The sequence below is a fragment of the Camelus bactrianus genome, chromosome 26 (genome assembly GCF_048773025.1).
Source record: "Camelus bactrianus isolate YW-2024 breed Bactrian camel chromosome 26, ASM4877302v1, whole genome shotgun sequence".
NCBI lineage: Eukaryota > Metazoa > Chordata > Mammalia > Artiodactyla > Camelidae > Camelus > Camelus bactrianus.
The window spans coordinates 17,532,037-17,550,281 of record NC_133564.1 but is presented as its reverse complement, the minus strand read 5'-3'; the positions used below and the strand labels follow the sequence as shown (position 1 = coordinate 17,550,281).

The following is an 18,245-nucleotide window of genomic DNA, read 5'->3' as shown; positions in this document are numbered from 1 at the left end:
GCCCACTCGTACAGAGCACAGAACCAAATGGTGAATTACTCCAGGAAAGGGTTTGTGTGTACTTACGGTTGTCGGACTGTTGTTCCTTGGTGGTTTGACATATTTGGCTCCATTCTGGGTGGATCTTACTAAGGAGGGAGTAGGCGTTAGTGTCTGAGATGTACAGGCCAGGCCCATCCTGATTCGTGTCACAAAGGCCTCTCTCCTGAGTCTGGGCTGTCCCAACAGGTGTCAGAGTGACGTGGACGAGTGTGCGGGGAACCCCTGCCGCAACGGGGCCCCTTGCGAGAACACACACGGCTCCTATCACTGCAACTGCAGCCACGAGTACAAAGGGAGGCACTGCGAGGACGTGGCCCCCAACCAGTACGTGTCCACGCCGTGGAACATCGGCCTGGCCGAGGGGGTCGGCATCGTTGTTTTTATCACGGGGATATTTCTGCTGGTGGTGGTGTTTGTCTTCTGCCGCAAGATGATAAGTCGAAAGAAAAAGCAGCAGCCGGAACCTGAGGACAAACACTTGGGACCCAGTGCCGCGTTCCTGCAGAGACCGTACTTTGATTCCAAGCTAAATAAGAACATCTACTCCGACGTCCCACCCCAGGTGCCTGTCCGTCCTATTTCCTACACTCCGAGCATCCCAAGTGACTCTAGGAACAACCTTGACCGAAACTCCTTTGAAGGGTCGGCTATCCCCGAGCACCCCGAGTTCAGCACCTTTAACCCCGAGTCGGTGCACGGACACCGCAAGGCCGTGGCCGTCTGCAGCGTGGCCCCCAACCTGCCTCCCCCGCCGCCTTCCAACTCTCCTTCCGACAGCGACTCCATCCAGAAGCCCAGCTGGGACTTCGACTACGATGGTAGGAGCAGCTCCTTTCACCTCCATCGGGAAATCTCTTCCTGGTGCCTGAGCCCCGGCTGAGCGCTGTGGCTGTGATGTTATCCTGATTGAGAAATTGCATCCAGTCGTGTTCCAGTTCACCTGGAAAGATCCCTTCATTTTGGGGATTGATGTGGGTTCTCAACTCCAATTTGGGGGGATTATTATCACAAAAATATTGGGGGGGCATTTGCATGATGCAGGTTTTTTCAGACATGGCCAGAAGAAGTGACAGTATTTATATTAGTTGCGTGACTAATATATTTGATGCTTTGAAAAAGGCCTGTGTACCATTTTCAAACAAAATTTTAATTCCCCAGTGTTGTCTCATGATATCCGCAGGCAAGTTTATTGCGAATTTCTTTTCTGTGATTCTGCAGGAATATTTGTCAGTTTGGGGTTTTTGTCTTTCATCCGATGCTTCTCTTTTTTCCTCTTAATTGTTCTATTACATCGGTCTCGGGCAGCCTTTGGGTCACGCGGGCTTTGGGTCAGGATACAGCCGGGAACAAAGCAGTCTTTGCCTTCATGGAGCTGAACTGTCTGTCGTCTCCTCCTTTCAGCCAAAGTAGTGGATCTGGAGCCCTGTCTCTCCAAAAAACCGCTGGAGGAAAAGCCTTCTCAGCCATACAGTGCCCGGGAAAGCCTGTCTGAAGTGCAGTCCCTGAGCTCCTTTCAGTCGGAGTCGTGCGACGACAATGGTGAGTGAACGGAAGCTTGCGCGCTCGGGCTCGCCCGCTCACTGTCCACAGCCCTGTTCACGCGAGGTCATAGAATCACGTGGGCGCGCCCAGTGCCCCGGTCGGGTCTCAGATTGTTGTCACGTTTCACTTCGGACCCCCGTTAAACAGTGCCTTGGACATCCTTGCATGAACATCCGCTGGGGAAAACACCTAAAATGTTCCAAATGCTTAGGTATTTGAACCGTAGCAACTGCTCGGTAATAAGGAAGAAAATATAATTAATTGACAGATAATGTCTATCCGATTGGTTAATTCCGGATTGACTTTTTTTTCCATGATAGTGAATATTATAGAAGTTTTGTAGGTTTTTTAAGAAACCCTTGTCACAGCTTCCTTGAGCATGCCCCACGCGCACAGGCTCACACCCCTGCACCCCTGGGAGGAGATGTTGGAGCCTGAAATGTTCGCCTTCAGTAGCACCTGTGGTATTACAAGGTCTCATTTGTCTCTCCCCCCGACTCCCCTGCGGCCTCAGCTCGCATTTGGATCAGAGCGTACTGACTGAGAGCACAGTTTAAGAGATTGCTAGTAAGTTTGATTATATTTCTAATGAAGAAAGTTTGACAGTGGGATCTTTGGTGCCAGTTACGTTAATCTGATTTCCTAGGGCAAACTGCGTTGGTAACCAGCTTTGCCGTCTTAGCACATACCAGTAGAGAAAACTGTCAATATTCAGTAACACAACGGAGTGAGTGTACAGTGGAAATTTTTGAATGTCAGAATTAGCCAGTTTGACTGTAATTTATTTTGCATAAAAATGCATGTGTAAACATTTAAAATATTTTATTGATGGAAAGAAATATCTCACTAATAATTATTTTGGTTATCTCTATATCCACAGTAATCTTGTCCATAATAGACTGCAGAGTCCTTTTCCAAACTAAGGACATTCCATTCATTCCTGAGCCATTTCAAGCATGTTATGTATGACATCAAAGTACACCTGTGTTTATTTTTTAGTAATGACGTCTGTGAACCTAGCTTTGCCTATTAAGCCAACAACAACAAAATACGATTATTTCTTTCATCAGGTTTAATTCTAAGACGTTAGAGTTGCCAATTTGTGTAATTATATCTTAGTCCTTAAACACTCTTCATAAATACATTTTGGAATTTTGTCAGTATTTTATTTCTTTTCCTAGTTTTTTTTTTCCATTGGAACATCATTCTTAATACTCCTGAATACTTTTACTAAACTATAGTTAAATTAGTTATGAACATTAATTGCCAGATAATACAATGTGAGGAAAAAAACATATCCAGGAGTATGTGTATGTTAGTCTTTATCATAATTTTAATTATCAATCATAAGATTAAACTCTGTATCAGGGGTGTATTTAGTTTATGTTTTGTTTTCTAAGGCTGTTGTAATAGGTAACTACAAACATAGCTGCTTAAAACACGATGAATTATTTATCTTCTGGTTCTCTCGGGTGGAGCTCTAGCGCGTGTCTCTGTAGGTTAGAACTAAGGTGTCAGCAGGGCTGCCTCCTTTCTGGAGATTCCAGAGGAGAACCTGTCTCCTCCACCTTGTCCGGCTTCTGGAAGTGCCCACATTCCTTGGCTCATAGCTTATTCCTCCATCTTTCAAAGACGACAACATTGCATCTCACTGGCCATTCTTCTGTTGTCATATCTGCCTCCAATCATAGCTGGGAAAGTTTCTGTCCTTTTTAGAACCCTTGTGATCACACTGGGCCTGCACAGATTATTCAGGAAAAGCTCCCCATCTCAAGACCGTTAACTTAATGCCATCAGCAAAGTCCCTTTTGCCAAGGATGGTCACATGCTCACAGGTTCCCAGGATTAGGATGTGGACATCTCTGAGGGCCATCCTTCTGCCTGTTACATGCATACTTACTTATCTTGGCATAGATGCTTCAAAACAATTCAAATCACGAATGAAAAGAGAATTTACACAGGAAACAGCCAGACAGTCTGCATTTCTCTGCTGGTATGTTAGCTCACCAGCTGTTAATGCGTCTGAAAAAAAGACAAGAAAATTGGGGTGGGAGTACATAGAACAGAGACAAAGCCATTTTTGTATTTATATTGCGTATTTTACCTGGTTATCTAGCTCTTAATTTTTTTTTCTTGGGAACAATGTATGAGTTTATTAAATGGACCCAGAGAATTGGCTTAGCAAGTATTTGATTCTTTGAATGTGAAGTCTTTTGTCCATGGGATGTTAAAATAAAGATTGTTTTGTCATGATTTGTTTCATAATTTTAATTGTGAAACAAATTTATAGCTAAAAAATTTTTTCCTAGATTACAATATAATGTTTACTCTGTTCCTTTGATGAATAATAACAAATATATAGCTTGATTAGAAAAACCTCTGAGACATGTAAGGAACAGAGTGCAGGGGTCGTGCATAATTATATGATGTAGTTAAAATATTCACATTTTTAAATTACAAGGTTGAAATTATATAATCAAGAAGTCCTATTTAATGTACTGTTTCCTAACTAACTGAAGATTTTCCTAATTTACTCCTTTTGTACCTTTTTACAAGCTTCCATAGTGACTGTAATACACCTTGTCAATGCTGTAGTTGACATGGTGACTAAAGAAGGTACAGTCATGTGTGTGCTCTGTGTCTGTGTTCACAGTGACCGTCCCTGGAGTTGTGTGTTTGTGCCTATTATAGTGCTAGAAAAAGTCCTTCTGTTATGGTTCTGAGGAGGTTGAGTACTTCTGTTTTGTGCAGTGTGTGTATTCATTATTCCAGGTACATTGCAAAAATACGTTTATATTTGTATATAGTCTTTGTGACTTCTTGCCGTTCACAGTGAACTTTCACAGATGCCAGATGTCACCCATAGGGTCTTCACAGCTGCCTTTATATGACCCGATACTGAGAAGTTAGAGATAATTCTATCCAAAAATATTTTTAAATATAAAAAATTCTCTTCATATGGATAGGAGTAAGACTTAATAGCACACAGCTTTTATAATTACCTCTAACCAACTCTTCCCTTTTGGGTTTTCCCTGAGTATGATCAAGGAAATTGTAGAAGGTATATTTTTATATTTGGTGGAGTGAAAATCATTTAATATGAGGCTTTATCTGTTCAAAATGATAAGAACTACCTGCCTTATTTTAAGTTAGCCATTTATCAGTGCACTGAAATTCGAGCAATCACGTGCAGACCGCACAGGCATTTCCAGATTGTAAATCAGATCTCCGGAGGGCTTGTTAGAAGCCGGGTAGCGGGGGCCCCAGCCCCAGGGGTCATGATGGCGTAGATCTGGGTTGGGCCCTGAGAATTTGTGTTTCTAACAAGCCCCCAGTTAATTCTCGTGTTACTGGTTTAGGGAATCACACTTTGAGAACTACGGCATAGATCACCAAGAGAACATAAAGCTCAGGGGCCCTTTTTGCTCAGACAAGTCTGTTGTCAGGATTTAGGTGAGAAGAAGGATGCTTTCAAGGCAGATTTGATAGGGTGGGCGGGGGCGCGGTTTCAGTGTTTACCAGTTACAGTTACTGATGAGAGTAACACTTACTTCCCCAAGATGTACCATGTCTTTTGCTTGGTGAATCAGAAAGTCAAATGTATTTTGTCTAGTGACTTCTAGTTTTCCTACGATGAAATTATAGTGTTTCAAATATTGACAGAGTTTAAAGAAGCAGAATGTAAACAGTTATTTCATTGCAATCTCCTTCATTAAAAAAAATTGTCATATTAAATATAAATTGAGTTTAAAATTGGAAACTAGTTTAAATTTAAGAATTATTGAGTGCCTGTTTAGTACCATAGTTATTAATCCTGTTTTCTTTTTAAATTTAAATCCTGTATTTTTACGTTTTTTGCAGGCTTTTTAGAATAAAAAAAGATATGTGTTAGCTAAATACTCGCTTATCATTTTTTTAGAATCACCACAATTTTTTCAGTTTTTGATTTGAATTCCTGGAAGAGAACCATCAGTCAAGTCTTATTTGTTCCAAATGACTTTATCTCATGGGTTTTCAAGAACATCATTGAAAGAACATAAGAAAACATTGACCTTGTTTAGAAAATCACTCATCACTGTGATTCCTGCTTCCCCAGTAACGAGAGTCATGCTGACGGCCAGCAGTCAGTGCTTGACCTGCGTTACTGATTAATCCTCATAATAACTAAGGGGTTCCCACCCCCTTTTCAAAGATAAGAGCCTGCTGCTCTGGCCGGGTGAGCAGCCTGTCCCCGGGGTCCCGCGACTCCCGGCACCTTTCTGGGCTTCGTGCTGGAGTCCTGGGTGTAAAAGGAGAACTCTGAGAGAGCAGGGGTTGCTACAGCTTCGGGTGGGCCCAGGTTCAGTGCAGCCAGGGGCGTTCAGTGCAGGCAGGGTGGACAGTGTCAACGTAAATCATATTCCAAATGGGCATGGTTTGGAGAGATTTTCTTTTAGCTGTTTGTAAGTAAATGTGTTGGTGGTTTCTGAGTTGAACAGACACGTGAAGGCTATGTTGTGCTGTAAATAAAGTGTGTCCCCTAAGTAGCTGCAGCTTATGTATTTGGATCATCGCCTAAGTGGCCTGCTGTTACTGAGCCTTAGGGGGGAAAATGACTTCATAGCACTTCTCCATGAAATGAGGGTGTTATTTCAATTCCTTATCAATTTATGTTTCATTAGCGCCTACAGACTTCATGTTAATTATTCCTAACAAAGTGCTGTGTTTTCAGGATTAGCCTGCCAGAGACCAGGGAGAGAAAGTAAAACCATGTCTGAGTTTCCTGGCAGAGTCTCATTCATTGTCACTCATCTTTTTGCTCCACTCCCACGTCCCATTTTATCCGTGCTGCACAAGTTTCTCACCATTTGGAATTTTCACGGATAATGGTTGACAGGCACAGTCCATGGCTGACTGGGCCTCGGAAAACAGTTCCTGTCGTGTTATGTACTTAGCTTTATTATTGCCTTTTCAGCCGTCTTTCTCTTTTAATTACACGTGTTTTCTTTTCTCTCTACTCTGCCACCAAAAGAGTCTTTGGCTGCTCCTGACCTCAGCAAATCAAGAGGTGACTTATGCATGCCAGTTGTTCACTGATACTCGCTAGAGCAGATTGGCACAGCTCTGACTTGCTTCGCGTGTTTGCGCAGTAACTAGTACCTGGTTGTTTGTGCCTGCATCCTAAACGCCGACTGCCTCACCTTTTCCTGCAAAGGATTTCAAAAATCCTCAGAGGTTGCAGGGGTGGGAACTACCCCCAAATTGGGAGGGTTTTTTTTTTTAATAATTACACTTTTATGTAGTTGAAAATGATCCTTAGTCCTTTTTAAAATAACAAAAATTTGGCTGTTGTAGTTTTTCAAAAACTGTTATATTTTTCAGGGTTTGATTGCATTTTGCTTGATTTGGAGGCATGCTTTTCATATGTCACTATATTAATATAATTTGGTGGGGTTTTTAGGGCTGATGAAAAAAGTACAATTTTTAATATTAAGCATATGACGTTATTATAAAGGAAATTTTTTTTAATTTTAGCATGCTAAGATTACTTTTGTTATTTTAAAGACTCGCATTACTTAGCATTTTTTAAATGACAGATAGTGCAGATTAAGTAACATTTGATACTTTGATTTGATAAAATAAATAGAGACTTCTTTCTGAAAGGACAAAACTCTACTGATGTCCTGAGACTGAACTAATGCTCTTCTTCGTGAATGGGTTCTAAATTACAGAACGAAAGCTGAAAGGATGATTGGAATCATTTGAAGAAAAGTGCATGTGATGTAGCCGCTAGCACACTGCTTCTGTTAAAACTTCATTTCTTTGAATGTTAGGTACTTACGTTAACTGTAAGTCCACGTTTTAGAAGCAGAGCCTAATTCTTAGAGGTTCTTAAAACTGGTTCGAGATGGGAGGCTGTCTTCAAGCAGAGACCAGGGGTTTCCAAAGTGCTGTGACCCGCCATGTGCGGGGACGCCTGCGCACTGTGCCTGTTGCATACGCTGAGCTCTTTTTTCCGTGGCACAGATGCTCGGGAGGAAAACACATTGAAATCTGTTTTCTTCTCTGCCAAGGGTATCACTGGGATACGTCGGATTGGATGCCAAGCGTTCCTCTGCCAGACATCCAGGAGTTCCCCAATTACGAGGTTATCGATGAGCAGACACCCCTGTACGCGGCAGACCCCAGCGCCATCGATACGGACTACTACCCTGGAGGCTACGACATCGAAAGTGATTTTCCACCGCCGCCAGAAGACTTCCCCGCGCCCGACGAGCTGCCGCCCCTGCCTCCAGAATTCAGCGATCAGTTTGAGTCCATACACCCTCCTAGAGACATGCCCGCCGCCGGGAGCTTGGGGTCTTCGTGGAGAAACCGGCAGAGGTTCAACTTGAACCAGTACCTGCCCAGTTTCTACCCCGTCGACGTGTCTGAACCTCAGAAGGCAGGCCCTGGTGAGAACAGTACTCGTAGAGAGCCCTGCAGCCCGCCGCCCCCGGGGTACCAGAGGAACTTTGACGCCCCCGCTGTAGAAAGCCTGCCCTTGTCCGTGTACGCCGCCGCGGCTTCCTGCTCCGACGTGTCCGCCTGCTGCGACGCGGAGTCCGAGGTCATGATGAGTGACTACGAGAGCGGGGACGACGGCCACTTCGAAGAGGTGACGGTCCCCCCGCTCGATTCGCAGCAGCATACGGAGGTCTGACGCTCAGACTCCCCCCAAAGTGCCTGAACTTCCCTGAACCTAGAGGTTCTCTCCGCGCTCTCCTGCGTTGTTCTCTGCAGCAGTGCTTGCGCGCTTTTTTCGGTGAGCTGCAATGAGCATGGCTGCACTGAATCCCGCGCCTCCTGACCTGTTAGCCATCTCCGGTGTCCCGACCTACTGTCATGCGACGAGACCTACGTCCTCTGGGCCATTTCTGAACATCGTTCTGTATTGACATCTGTCTGTGTTAAAATAATGCAACGAAAATCAGTCGTACTATCTTGTTAGCATGATTCATGTATTTATATAGATTCGATTATTTTAATTTTCCTGCCTTTTTTTTTTTTGTAAATTTTATGTACAGATTTGATTTTTCATAGTTTTAACTAGATTTTCAAGCTATTTTGTGCTATTTGTTTTTGACTGGATTTTGGTGGTGTTAGTGTCATTACCTAGCACCCTGTTGTTTTTTTGTTTTTGTTTTTGTTTTTTTTTAATATAACCAGGGTTTCATTATATGTCCTTTTCAGCTAAAATATGGCATTTCGTTAATACATTTCAATATAGTCATTCATTTCTAGCTGTACATAGGATGAAGACAGATCTGGTACATGGACATGTCTTAAATAAATGGGTTGCTGTATTTTAGAATTACAAACATTTTTCATTACTGGAAAGTGTACTGGGGACCTTCTGCATACCTGTTTAGAACCAAAACCACCATGACACAGTTTTTATAGTGTCTGTATATTTGTGATGCAATGGTCTTGTAAAGGTTTTTACTGAAAACTACCATTAGCCAGTCTTTCTTACTGACAATAAATTATTAATAAAATACTTTAGCTTTACTGCCTGTTTTTCTTCCATATTTATGCTCCTGTTTAGGATTCAGTTAATGAATTGAGAAAGAAGGAAGGATGGAAGGATGGATGGATGGATGGATGGATAGGTGGGTGAAAAGATGGATATAGCTTCTTTGACTTGAATGTGGAAAGTCTTCCAATGGCCAAAACTAGGCTGTACTTACAGTTGTTGCCACAGGGTGGCAGTAAATGGCCACTTGATTCTGCTCAGAACTAAAGGTATAAAGGCAAATAGTGCTCTTTTCTATAATAAATATTTTCCTTTGGAAATGTCAAAATTTTTCTTACACATCTTTTATTTTATTACTGTTTCTCAGCCACAATTTAAATGCTCCTATGGTTTTCACCTATGATTTAAAGCAAAACCAAAGTTTCTATGAAGCATTTTATCTTCCTGTTGTCAAAGATGTCTATATGATTTAATTTTGCTGCTTTTAAGAAGTTTTCAATTTTTCACAGAATTCCTAACATTAATGTCTTTCTTAAAAATCCAATATTAATGTCTTTATATATTCATTTTTGTTCCTCTTCAGGGCAGATTTCTAGATATGTGGGTTATTTGTTTTCAAAGTATTGAATATAATATAACAACATTCTAGACATAAGACAACAAAAAAGCTGGAACAGGCATTCTTAGATATTCTTCCCACTGAGTTAGTGCTCTGCTGTGGTCTTTCTATGACAATGTTCTTCTCATGCCTGTTTCATGTCATGGCACGTGCAGAAGATGATAATATTTTTGTGGTCCAGTAGCATGAAAGGACTAGGCTGCTCTCAACCAGAGGTTCCAGGTATGTTTTACGATGCCCCGGGGTCCTTCCAATTGCCCAGAGGGCAAGAAGGTCAGCATCTCAGTGCAAGAACTCTGGATAATCTTGCTCTTTTTTCTCTTCCTGTGAATTTATTTCCATGGAAAATAAAATCTAGGTAAGAACCAATCATCTTCATTAAATTAGCCTTTATTTCCATTTAATCTTCAGGGACTTTATATAAATATAGCATTTAGGTTTATAAGCTATCCAACCTGGAAAACTCTCGCAGCCCTTGCCAGCCAGCGTGCCCAGTCTTTTTTCAGTCGATGGGTTCCCTATAGCGGCCATCTCCACATTCACCAGGCTGCGCAGTCTGGTCAGTAACTTTGTGAAGGTCAGTGCAGGCTGTCCTTTCTCTTTTGCAGACTGGCATTCATTCTGCAAACTTTCTGATTGCTCTTCGTCTAAGACATGAAGTTCAATTTCAATTAGTGTACCAGCTGAGAGCGCGAGTTGTTCGTCAGAATTTAATTTCCTCACCAGCAGTTTACTGCCTCGGCAGCAGACAGAATGAGCCACTTGAAAAGAATGACAAGTAATTTTTTCTCCCAAGAAAATCTCTGCTCCTGTGAACACTCAGGCAATTAAGGCACTTGTCACTGTGCTATTGGAAAGTGTGGCCATAGACAAGGCTCCACATTCAGATGATGCTGGATGTAGAGGAGAAAGACGGTGTGTAACAATTGAATGATAATGTCATGGGACCAAATATATCTTGGAAAGAGCTAATAGTGCAGGGTCTCCAAGGAAGAGATGGTAAGTATGAACTCAGTGATTCCAAATCAGAGCTGTTACCCAATTATCTTAAGGAATGAAATGAAATTCTCAAAATGTCTAATGACTATTGCTGCCATTCATTTTAATGTTTATGGGTACTACCTAACAGTTTTAGGATGAGGGGAGAATGTCGGAAAAGGGACAAGTAATTACCCAGAGGGCATATCCGTCTCTCATGCCTGTCTAAGACAGATGCGCTGTCCCACTTCTTTGCCAAATTTTAAGTGTTAACCCACCTGCAAATTAGGATAACAAACAAACATTTTTAAATGATGCTCTTCTCTTGTGATTTACATTTTTACCTGAAATGAGTATTTTTTTCTCTTCTTTCAAAGATAAGCATACTTTCAAATAGATGAACCTTATTAAAAGCACAAATTCCCTTAATTAAAAACTGGATATTCAAATATGCAAAAAGGTTCTCCAACTAAAACTGCTTATTGGACTGAGATAGTTTCTAATAATAAATACTCTGGAATGCTGAGTTTTTACTTCTAATGGGGAGCATGACAAAATTTTTAAATGCCCTCAGGTCACTGAAAAGTGTGGTTCTTCCAGGTAATGTCTCTGCTGTGGAATGATCGTGCGTCCTGATGTCCTCACACTGACTGACAGGGCTAGGTTTGTCCTTTACTTGCATAATTACAACCCTTAGTGAGTCTCTGCTTCCTTCTACAAGCTTAGCAGTATAAGCCTTACCACCATGATACTGGGGAGCTCTGTGATTACCATCAGCCCCCTTTTATATAAGAGAAACTGAGACATTTGTCCATAATGACGAGGCTGGTACATGGGAAGCCCCCTTCAGCCTTGGTGGTCTGACATCAGAGCCCACCCTCCTTACCAACACCTCCCCCTGCACCTGGCAGAAGCCCTCTTCATGCGGGTGGGATGTTCTGGGACTGGGTTGGATGGTCATCCACACCCCTGCTTAGGTAGCTGTACAATCTTCAGATTCAGTTGATTTCATGGATCAAAGTTCAGTCATTCTTATTCTGCTTTTTTAAGGGGGGCTGCTTCTTGATACCTGCACCCCAACGTTTATAGCAGCACTATTTACAATAGCCAAGACATGGAAACAACCCAAACGTCCAACGACAGATGACTGGATAAAGAACATGTGATATATCAACAGAATATTACTCAGCCATAAAAAGCAATGAAATAATGCCATTTGCAGCAACATGGATGGACCTAGAGATCATCAGACTAAGCAAAATAAGTCAGAGAGGACAAATAGCATATATCACTTATAAGTGGAATCTAAAATATACAAATGAACTTATTTACAAAACAGAAATAGTCTCACAGACATAGAAAACAAACTTACAGTTCCCAAAGGAGAAAGGTCAGGGGGATGGATAAATTAGGAATTTGGGATCAGCAGATAAAACTACCATATATAAATTAGATAAACAACAAGAGCCTACTGTACAGCACAGCACAGGGAACTACATTTGATATCTTGTAAAAGCCTATAATGGAAAAGAACCTGAAAAAGAAAAGATTTATTTACATACACACACACACACACACACACACACACAAACACACACACACATACATATATGTATAACTGAATCACTTTGCTGTACACCTGAAACATAAATCAAATATATTTCAATTAAAAAAAACTAAAGGAGGGCTGCTTTTCAAACCAAAGACCCTCAGGGCACACTCTCAAATGCCCACACCTTCGGGCATTGGTGCCTTTTGAGTCACAGACTGAGTTTTAAATTGTGCCCTGCCACGGATGCTGTATGATGAGTGTTGCACCAGCTCCTCAGCTTCTACTTAGTCTCCTCGGCTGGAAAGGAGGAGTGACTAACACTGGGTAGGAGTGGTGTGGAATCAACACCGACAACCTGAAAGGGAGCTAATTACTTTCCAAGCGTTCCGCGCGGAATCACTCTGAATCCATCCAGCAGCCCTGGCACAAAGTAGATGTTCTGTGAATGCTTTATTACTGTTGTGACTCTTTCTTCCCTCACTGCCATCCAGATTTTCAAATACGCATTTTAATAGTTTATTATTTTTTAATGCATCCCTTACATTTTTAAACATCCCTTAAGTGCCCTCGAGGGACCTGTTATAATTCAAAGGAGTTTCCTAAACTACTAGTTTACATCATTTGATGAATTGACTCTAACGCCGAAGAGCTTTGGCCGTTTGAATCATTTTCCCACCAGTTCAGTGCCTTGAACCCTGGAGATTTTACAGGATGTGGGTGCAATGACGTCTCAAAATGCTACTTTTTGCTGTTCATCATCCAAAAATGATTTCTGAGTGTCTCCCCTAGTCAATGAAAGCCAGAAACGTTGTTTGCCATTCGGTGAAGGATGAAGAAGGTCAAGTCCCTGCTCTTCAGAGGAAATAAGATGAGAACATTCAGGGTCAAGTTCACAGCTTCCTACCCTGTGCCCTCTCATCCTACCCCCTGCTTCATTTAACAAAATAAAAATAGTCTCCCTTTCCCCTTGGCTCCGAGTACTTGTAGCCCCCCAACTGTGGGAACAAAGCACCGAGCCTTGGGCTGGAATGGTAAACAAGTTATAAAAAGCTGCAGACTCAGAGGTGAGAAGGCTGGTTAGCCAACGACGGGTAAGATCCCCAGAGGGGGGCAACCTAGGACAGGCACAGCCGCCTGAGTCCAAGAAGAGTATTGTTAAGCAGCTGCTTCTCATACATTCCGCCCTGACAAGCTGTAAGGCTCGCTGGTGCCAGCACGAACGTGATTTACCAAAACAAAGGGTCTTCTGACCTTGAGCCAGACGCTGCCTGTTAACCATTTCCCTTGTCGTTCTTCTTTGCTATATAAGACTGTGTAACTTAATAAAGCTTCAGAGTAGCCACCAGCTCTCTCCGCATATGGGGTGCTTGTGTACATGACATCGCGACACCGACAGTACTAGTGCTCTGAGGCTCGGGTCCCCTTCCCCACTCTGCCCCTTGTCTCCTTCATTCACTCAGCTCAATTTACGTTGTGGGTTGCATTAACAAATATTTGTTTAATCTCCACCCTTAGCACATAAAAGTGAACAAAGCTTGCTTGTAAGTAGTCATGGCCTTTGCCTGAGGAAAAAAATACTTCAGGGTGGTCCAGGGTTGTGAGCTATGAAGCAATACATTTAATAAAAACAAAACTGTGATACTTAGCGCTCTTTTTTCTCCACTCCTAAAAAAGCTCTAGTAAATGTTAATGCTGAAATAATAGTTATATGTTTGAAGCAACAGAGAGTAAATCAAAATCAGAGGAGTTTCCTCACTTACGAGTTTTCTGCCCGGTAACTTGAAACTCATGCAGCACGATTCTGATGCAGTCCTGAATGCCTGGAGAACCTCGGCCGGGACAGTAAGGAGGGCACAGGGATTAACTCTAAGTAGTTTTCAGGTGAAGATATAATCACAACACCATGGGTTTCTGAGGCTCTGATTGCTTCACAAAAGGACATATGAACACGGAGTGGAACCTCTTATCCTCCAGTCAACCTGGATAACGGGCCAAGGTTGATGCATCCCCACCCCTACCCCGACCCCCCACCCCTCCCCCCACTTGGAATGTTAATCCAGCCAAAGAGGTGGAAGGGGAAGTGATTTACTTGGGGAAATCTGCCTGTGTCACTGTGAAACCATCCGTATCTGTTCAAGCCTTTGCCTGGGGTGATCCCCATGTGTGTGCGTCCTTTCCTGGGACATGAGTGTGCCCACACACACACACACACACTGCCATCTCAGCTCTGTGTGTGGCAAAACCTCTTATTTACACAATCGTACTTCCTGAGTTATTAATGTTCTGACGTACTGAAATGTTTCAGAAGTACTCAGTAAATATTTGCCTTGAAATCACCCGTGGAATGCAGGCCCCCTGCAGAAACATGACTCCTATTTAGATCAAAGGGACTGGAATCTCCGACTAGGGGTTTAAGAGGAGGTCTTGGCCCCGCCAGAGAGGACCTCGTGGCTTGTATTCAGTGTTTCAATAAGGAAGAACCACACTGATTAAATCCTTGGTGAGTGTCTGTTGCTTTAAGTAGGAAAATTCTTTTTCTTTTTTTGCTTTTTTTAAAAATTTTATTTCAGATTTTTTTAATTGAAGTATAGTCAGTGTACAAGGTGGTGTCAATTTCTGGTGGACAGCATAATGTTTCAGTCATACATGTACATACATATATTCCTTTTCATATTCTTTTTCATTACAGGTTACTACAAGGTACTGAATGCAGTTCCCTGTGCTCTACAGTATAAACTTGTTCTTATCTATTTTATACAGAGTAATGTGTTCTGCAAATCTCGAACTCCCAATTTCTCCCTTCCCACCTCCTTCCTCCCGCCCCATAACCATAAGTTTGTTTTCTATGGCTGTGAGTCTGTTTCTGTTTTGTAATAAGGTCATTTGTGTCTTTTTTTTTCCCCCCAAGGTTCCATTTATAAGTGATACCATATGGTAGTTTTGTTTCTCTTCTGGCTTACTTCACTTAGAATAATGATCTCCAAGTCCATCCATGTTGCTGCAAATGGCATTATTTTATTCTTTTTTATGGCTGAGTAGTATTCTGTTGTATAAATATACCACAAGCTCTTTATCCAGTCATCTGTCGATGGACATTTATGTTTTTTCCGTGTCTTGACTATTGTAAATAGTGCTGCTATGAACACTGGGGTGCATGTATCTTTTCAAATTAGAGTACTAGGAAAATTTTTAATGACTACAGCCATGGGGATTTTTGCTCGTGTGTGTGTGTGTGTGTGTGTGTGTGTGTGTGTGTGTGTGTTTGCTCTCCACTTTATCACTGTAGCTGAGTACAGCAGGCAATATTAAAATTTGTGTCTTTGTAGCCCCTTCTCCCTGACGACGGAAGTAAGAGGTGTTTTAACGTACTTAGCTCCTGTGTTCAGTCATTTATTCGATGGGTGGCAAGTACATTTATAAAGAAGTTAATGAGGCGATTCCCAACTTCACTTGCAAAACAGATCCCTCTCCACCAGTCTGCATGGACGGACCAGCCACCTTCCCCTTCTGGTCAGCCTGAGTCCTTTCCCTGCACACAGGATAAATAAGGACAGTCCCCTCTTTTGGAAGTGACACCACACCCGTCTCTTCTGTCCAAATCCTTGTATAGTCCTATCACTGGGGGGAGATTTGCTCAAGTTTTTCAGTTTTATATAGCTTTTCACTTCCTCTTTGCTACTAGAAACACTAGTATGATACTTTCTTTGGAATGCGATCATGGATTCACTGGCCTTCCCCCCCTATATTCTCAGCTTGCCTCCCAGAGACATGGATTGAGTTCAGTGCCCCAAACTGTGGCTTTTCCTGTGGGATCAGTCGGTGAGTCCCCCCCGAGTCAAAAGGAAAAGTCTCAGGACCTCCCAGCCGGACCGGCCCCTCACTCACCAATTCCAGCCCTAGGTGGTCCGTGTTTCTCTAAGTACAGCCTTTCTCTTTATGCAACCAAGTTCCGGCAGAATCATGGGGTATGTTTAATTTTTAACAGCCACCACAGTGCGTACAGAAGGCACATTACTCAACTGCTTTTGTCATACGTCCTTAGGCACGTCAGCAAGACACTTGATTTATTCCTACTATTCCTTGAGCTGCTCATTTCCTTCTGTAAACGATATTTGACTTGGGTTAGCTTGAAATGAAACCTTGAGACTATCATTAAGTGATAGTAAAAGATTATTTATTGTATGGTATATTCAGCTCTTATAATTAGGATACACGTATATTTAGTGAAAATACATACACACTTTGGGAGAGGATATAGCTCAAGTGATAGAGCGCATGCTTAGCATGCAGGAGGTCCTGGGTTCAATCCCCAGCACATCCCCTAAAAAGAAGAAAATAAGTAAATAAACCTAATTACCCCCCCCTTCAAAAATAAAGTAAAATTTAAAATTTACTCAACAAAATTTAAATTCCTGAGTTGTATTGTTTTACATCTTCCAGAGTACCTAATGTAATACTCTTCTTACAGTAGGCAGGCAAATAAAATCCATATTAACTAACCCGTCATTATACAATTGTCTAAACCGACAGCATGTAAAATACCAAGGGTGAACCGTAACGTAAACTACGGCTTTGGATAATTACAATGAGTCAATGTAGGTTCGCAGATTGTAATAAAAGTACCACCGTGGTGTGCTGTATAGCAAGTGGGGGCGGCCATGCACGTCGGGGCATGGGGTATATGGGAAATCTCTGTACTTTCCCTCAATTTTGCTATAAACTTAGAACTTCTCTAATAAACTGAATTTATTAATTAAAATCTTATTATTCAACTCATTTAACGTATCGACGAATCCCCAAATTCCCACCCCACTGCTCTGGTTTGTGGGCGCTTTCCTTCTCACCCCAGTATCTCATACACATGTCCACAGTGCTCTGGGCCATTTGGAGGGTAAGAAGGTTATTTTAAGCAGAAAGTCAAATATGTAAAATTTTTCCTGAATAAATACATTAACGAATGACAGGAAATTAATTTTAATCTAGGACTTTACCCTTAAGGCATGGATATGGAGAAGATATAAAAGGGGAAACTGGGATACAGGCAGATTGATTTATTTCCTCGATAAGTGCCCGTCGTTGGTTGATTCACTGAAGAGTTCCAGACTGCTGCTGTCTCATCACATCTCAAACACCTCTGGAGTGACTCCCATGTCCTGGTGGCTGGCAGTTACATACTGAGGTTGCAGATTCGTGGACACCTCCGATGGTCAAGTGAAGTTTGTTTTCAAAAGCTGCGGGGTGAATATGTGCCTTGCAGATATCTGCAAGGAGAGCGTGGGGGTTTGATGGCTAAAGGTGTTTCTGCTCTGTTCTGTTCTGTTCCTGGAAGAAATCTGCTAGAAAACAATTTGCCTGAGTTGAATAGCTGTAGAAGCAAGGTTGTAGCTACTTTGAATCTATTTAATCCGTGACATCTGAAAGCGAAATGACTTTGCAGTTGCTCTGAATCAGCGTTCCCTGTGAAATCTTCTGTTATTTCAAGCCGACAGCGTCCTCCATTCTGGTTCTGATTTTGTGGGGGAAGCAAGTTAGAGGCGTGCACAGAAGTTGAGGGCAAGAATTTGTCATTTTAAGGGCAGCGCTCAAGAAATCTCAAAATAAAAGTACCTTTGGGGGAAAGATTATCACAGTTGTGTATGGCTTTTGCAGTATGTGAGGCGGGGGTGGGAAAACGATTCCTGTTTCAAGAACGGTGCAACACCTGACTGAAAAAGTTCCTTGATTTTTTCACCTCTTTCTATCTGGGAGGTAGATGAGATAACTTATTTTTCTTTTTAATCCCATGGTGGTTATCTAACGTGCCTCAGTCTGAGGTAGAGTTCGAGCCCAAGCAGTCTGGCCCCGCTCGGTGAAATGTCCCGGAAGGGACAGAACGGTTCATGGACCACGGAGTGTTCCGTGGGCCACAGCGCGGCGTTCCCTGCGAGGGCTTCTCTGGGCTCGCGGCGCCCTCGGGGCGCAGGCGGCCGGCCCGGCCTCCCCGCACGGGGGCGCTGTCCGCACAGGCAGAGGCGCCC

The 18,245-nt window shown here is 42.5% G+C and overlaps 1 protein-coding gene across 4 annotated transcripts in view; it reads left to right on the top strand.

The window, feature by feature from the left end:
* The window catches only part of FAT1 (FAT atypical cadherin 1), a 109,181-nt gene extending 100,078 nt beyond the window's left edge, over positions 1 to 9,103 (top strand). For 2 of the 4 annotated variants that reach the window (XM_074353568.1, XM_074353569.1), the window contains exons 25-28: positions 229 to 860; positions 1,444 to 1,581; positions 6,596 to 6,631; positions 7,638 to 9,103. In XM_074353568.1, coding sequence (XP_074209669.1) covers positions 229 to 860; positions 1,444 to 1,581; positions 6,596 to 6,631; positions 7,638 to 8,266 — 1,435 coding nt within the window. In that variant the 3' untranslated portion in view covers positions 8,267 to 9,103. Of the gene's footprint in view, positions 1 to 228; positions 861 to 1,443; positions 1,582 to 2,098; positions 2,152 to 6,595; positions 6,632 to 7,637 lie in introns of all 4 variants that reach the window. The other 2 variants (XR_835175.3, XM_010953273.3) reach the window with 2 other exon arrangements.
* Positions 9,104 to 18,245: the final 9,142 nt, after the last annotated feature.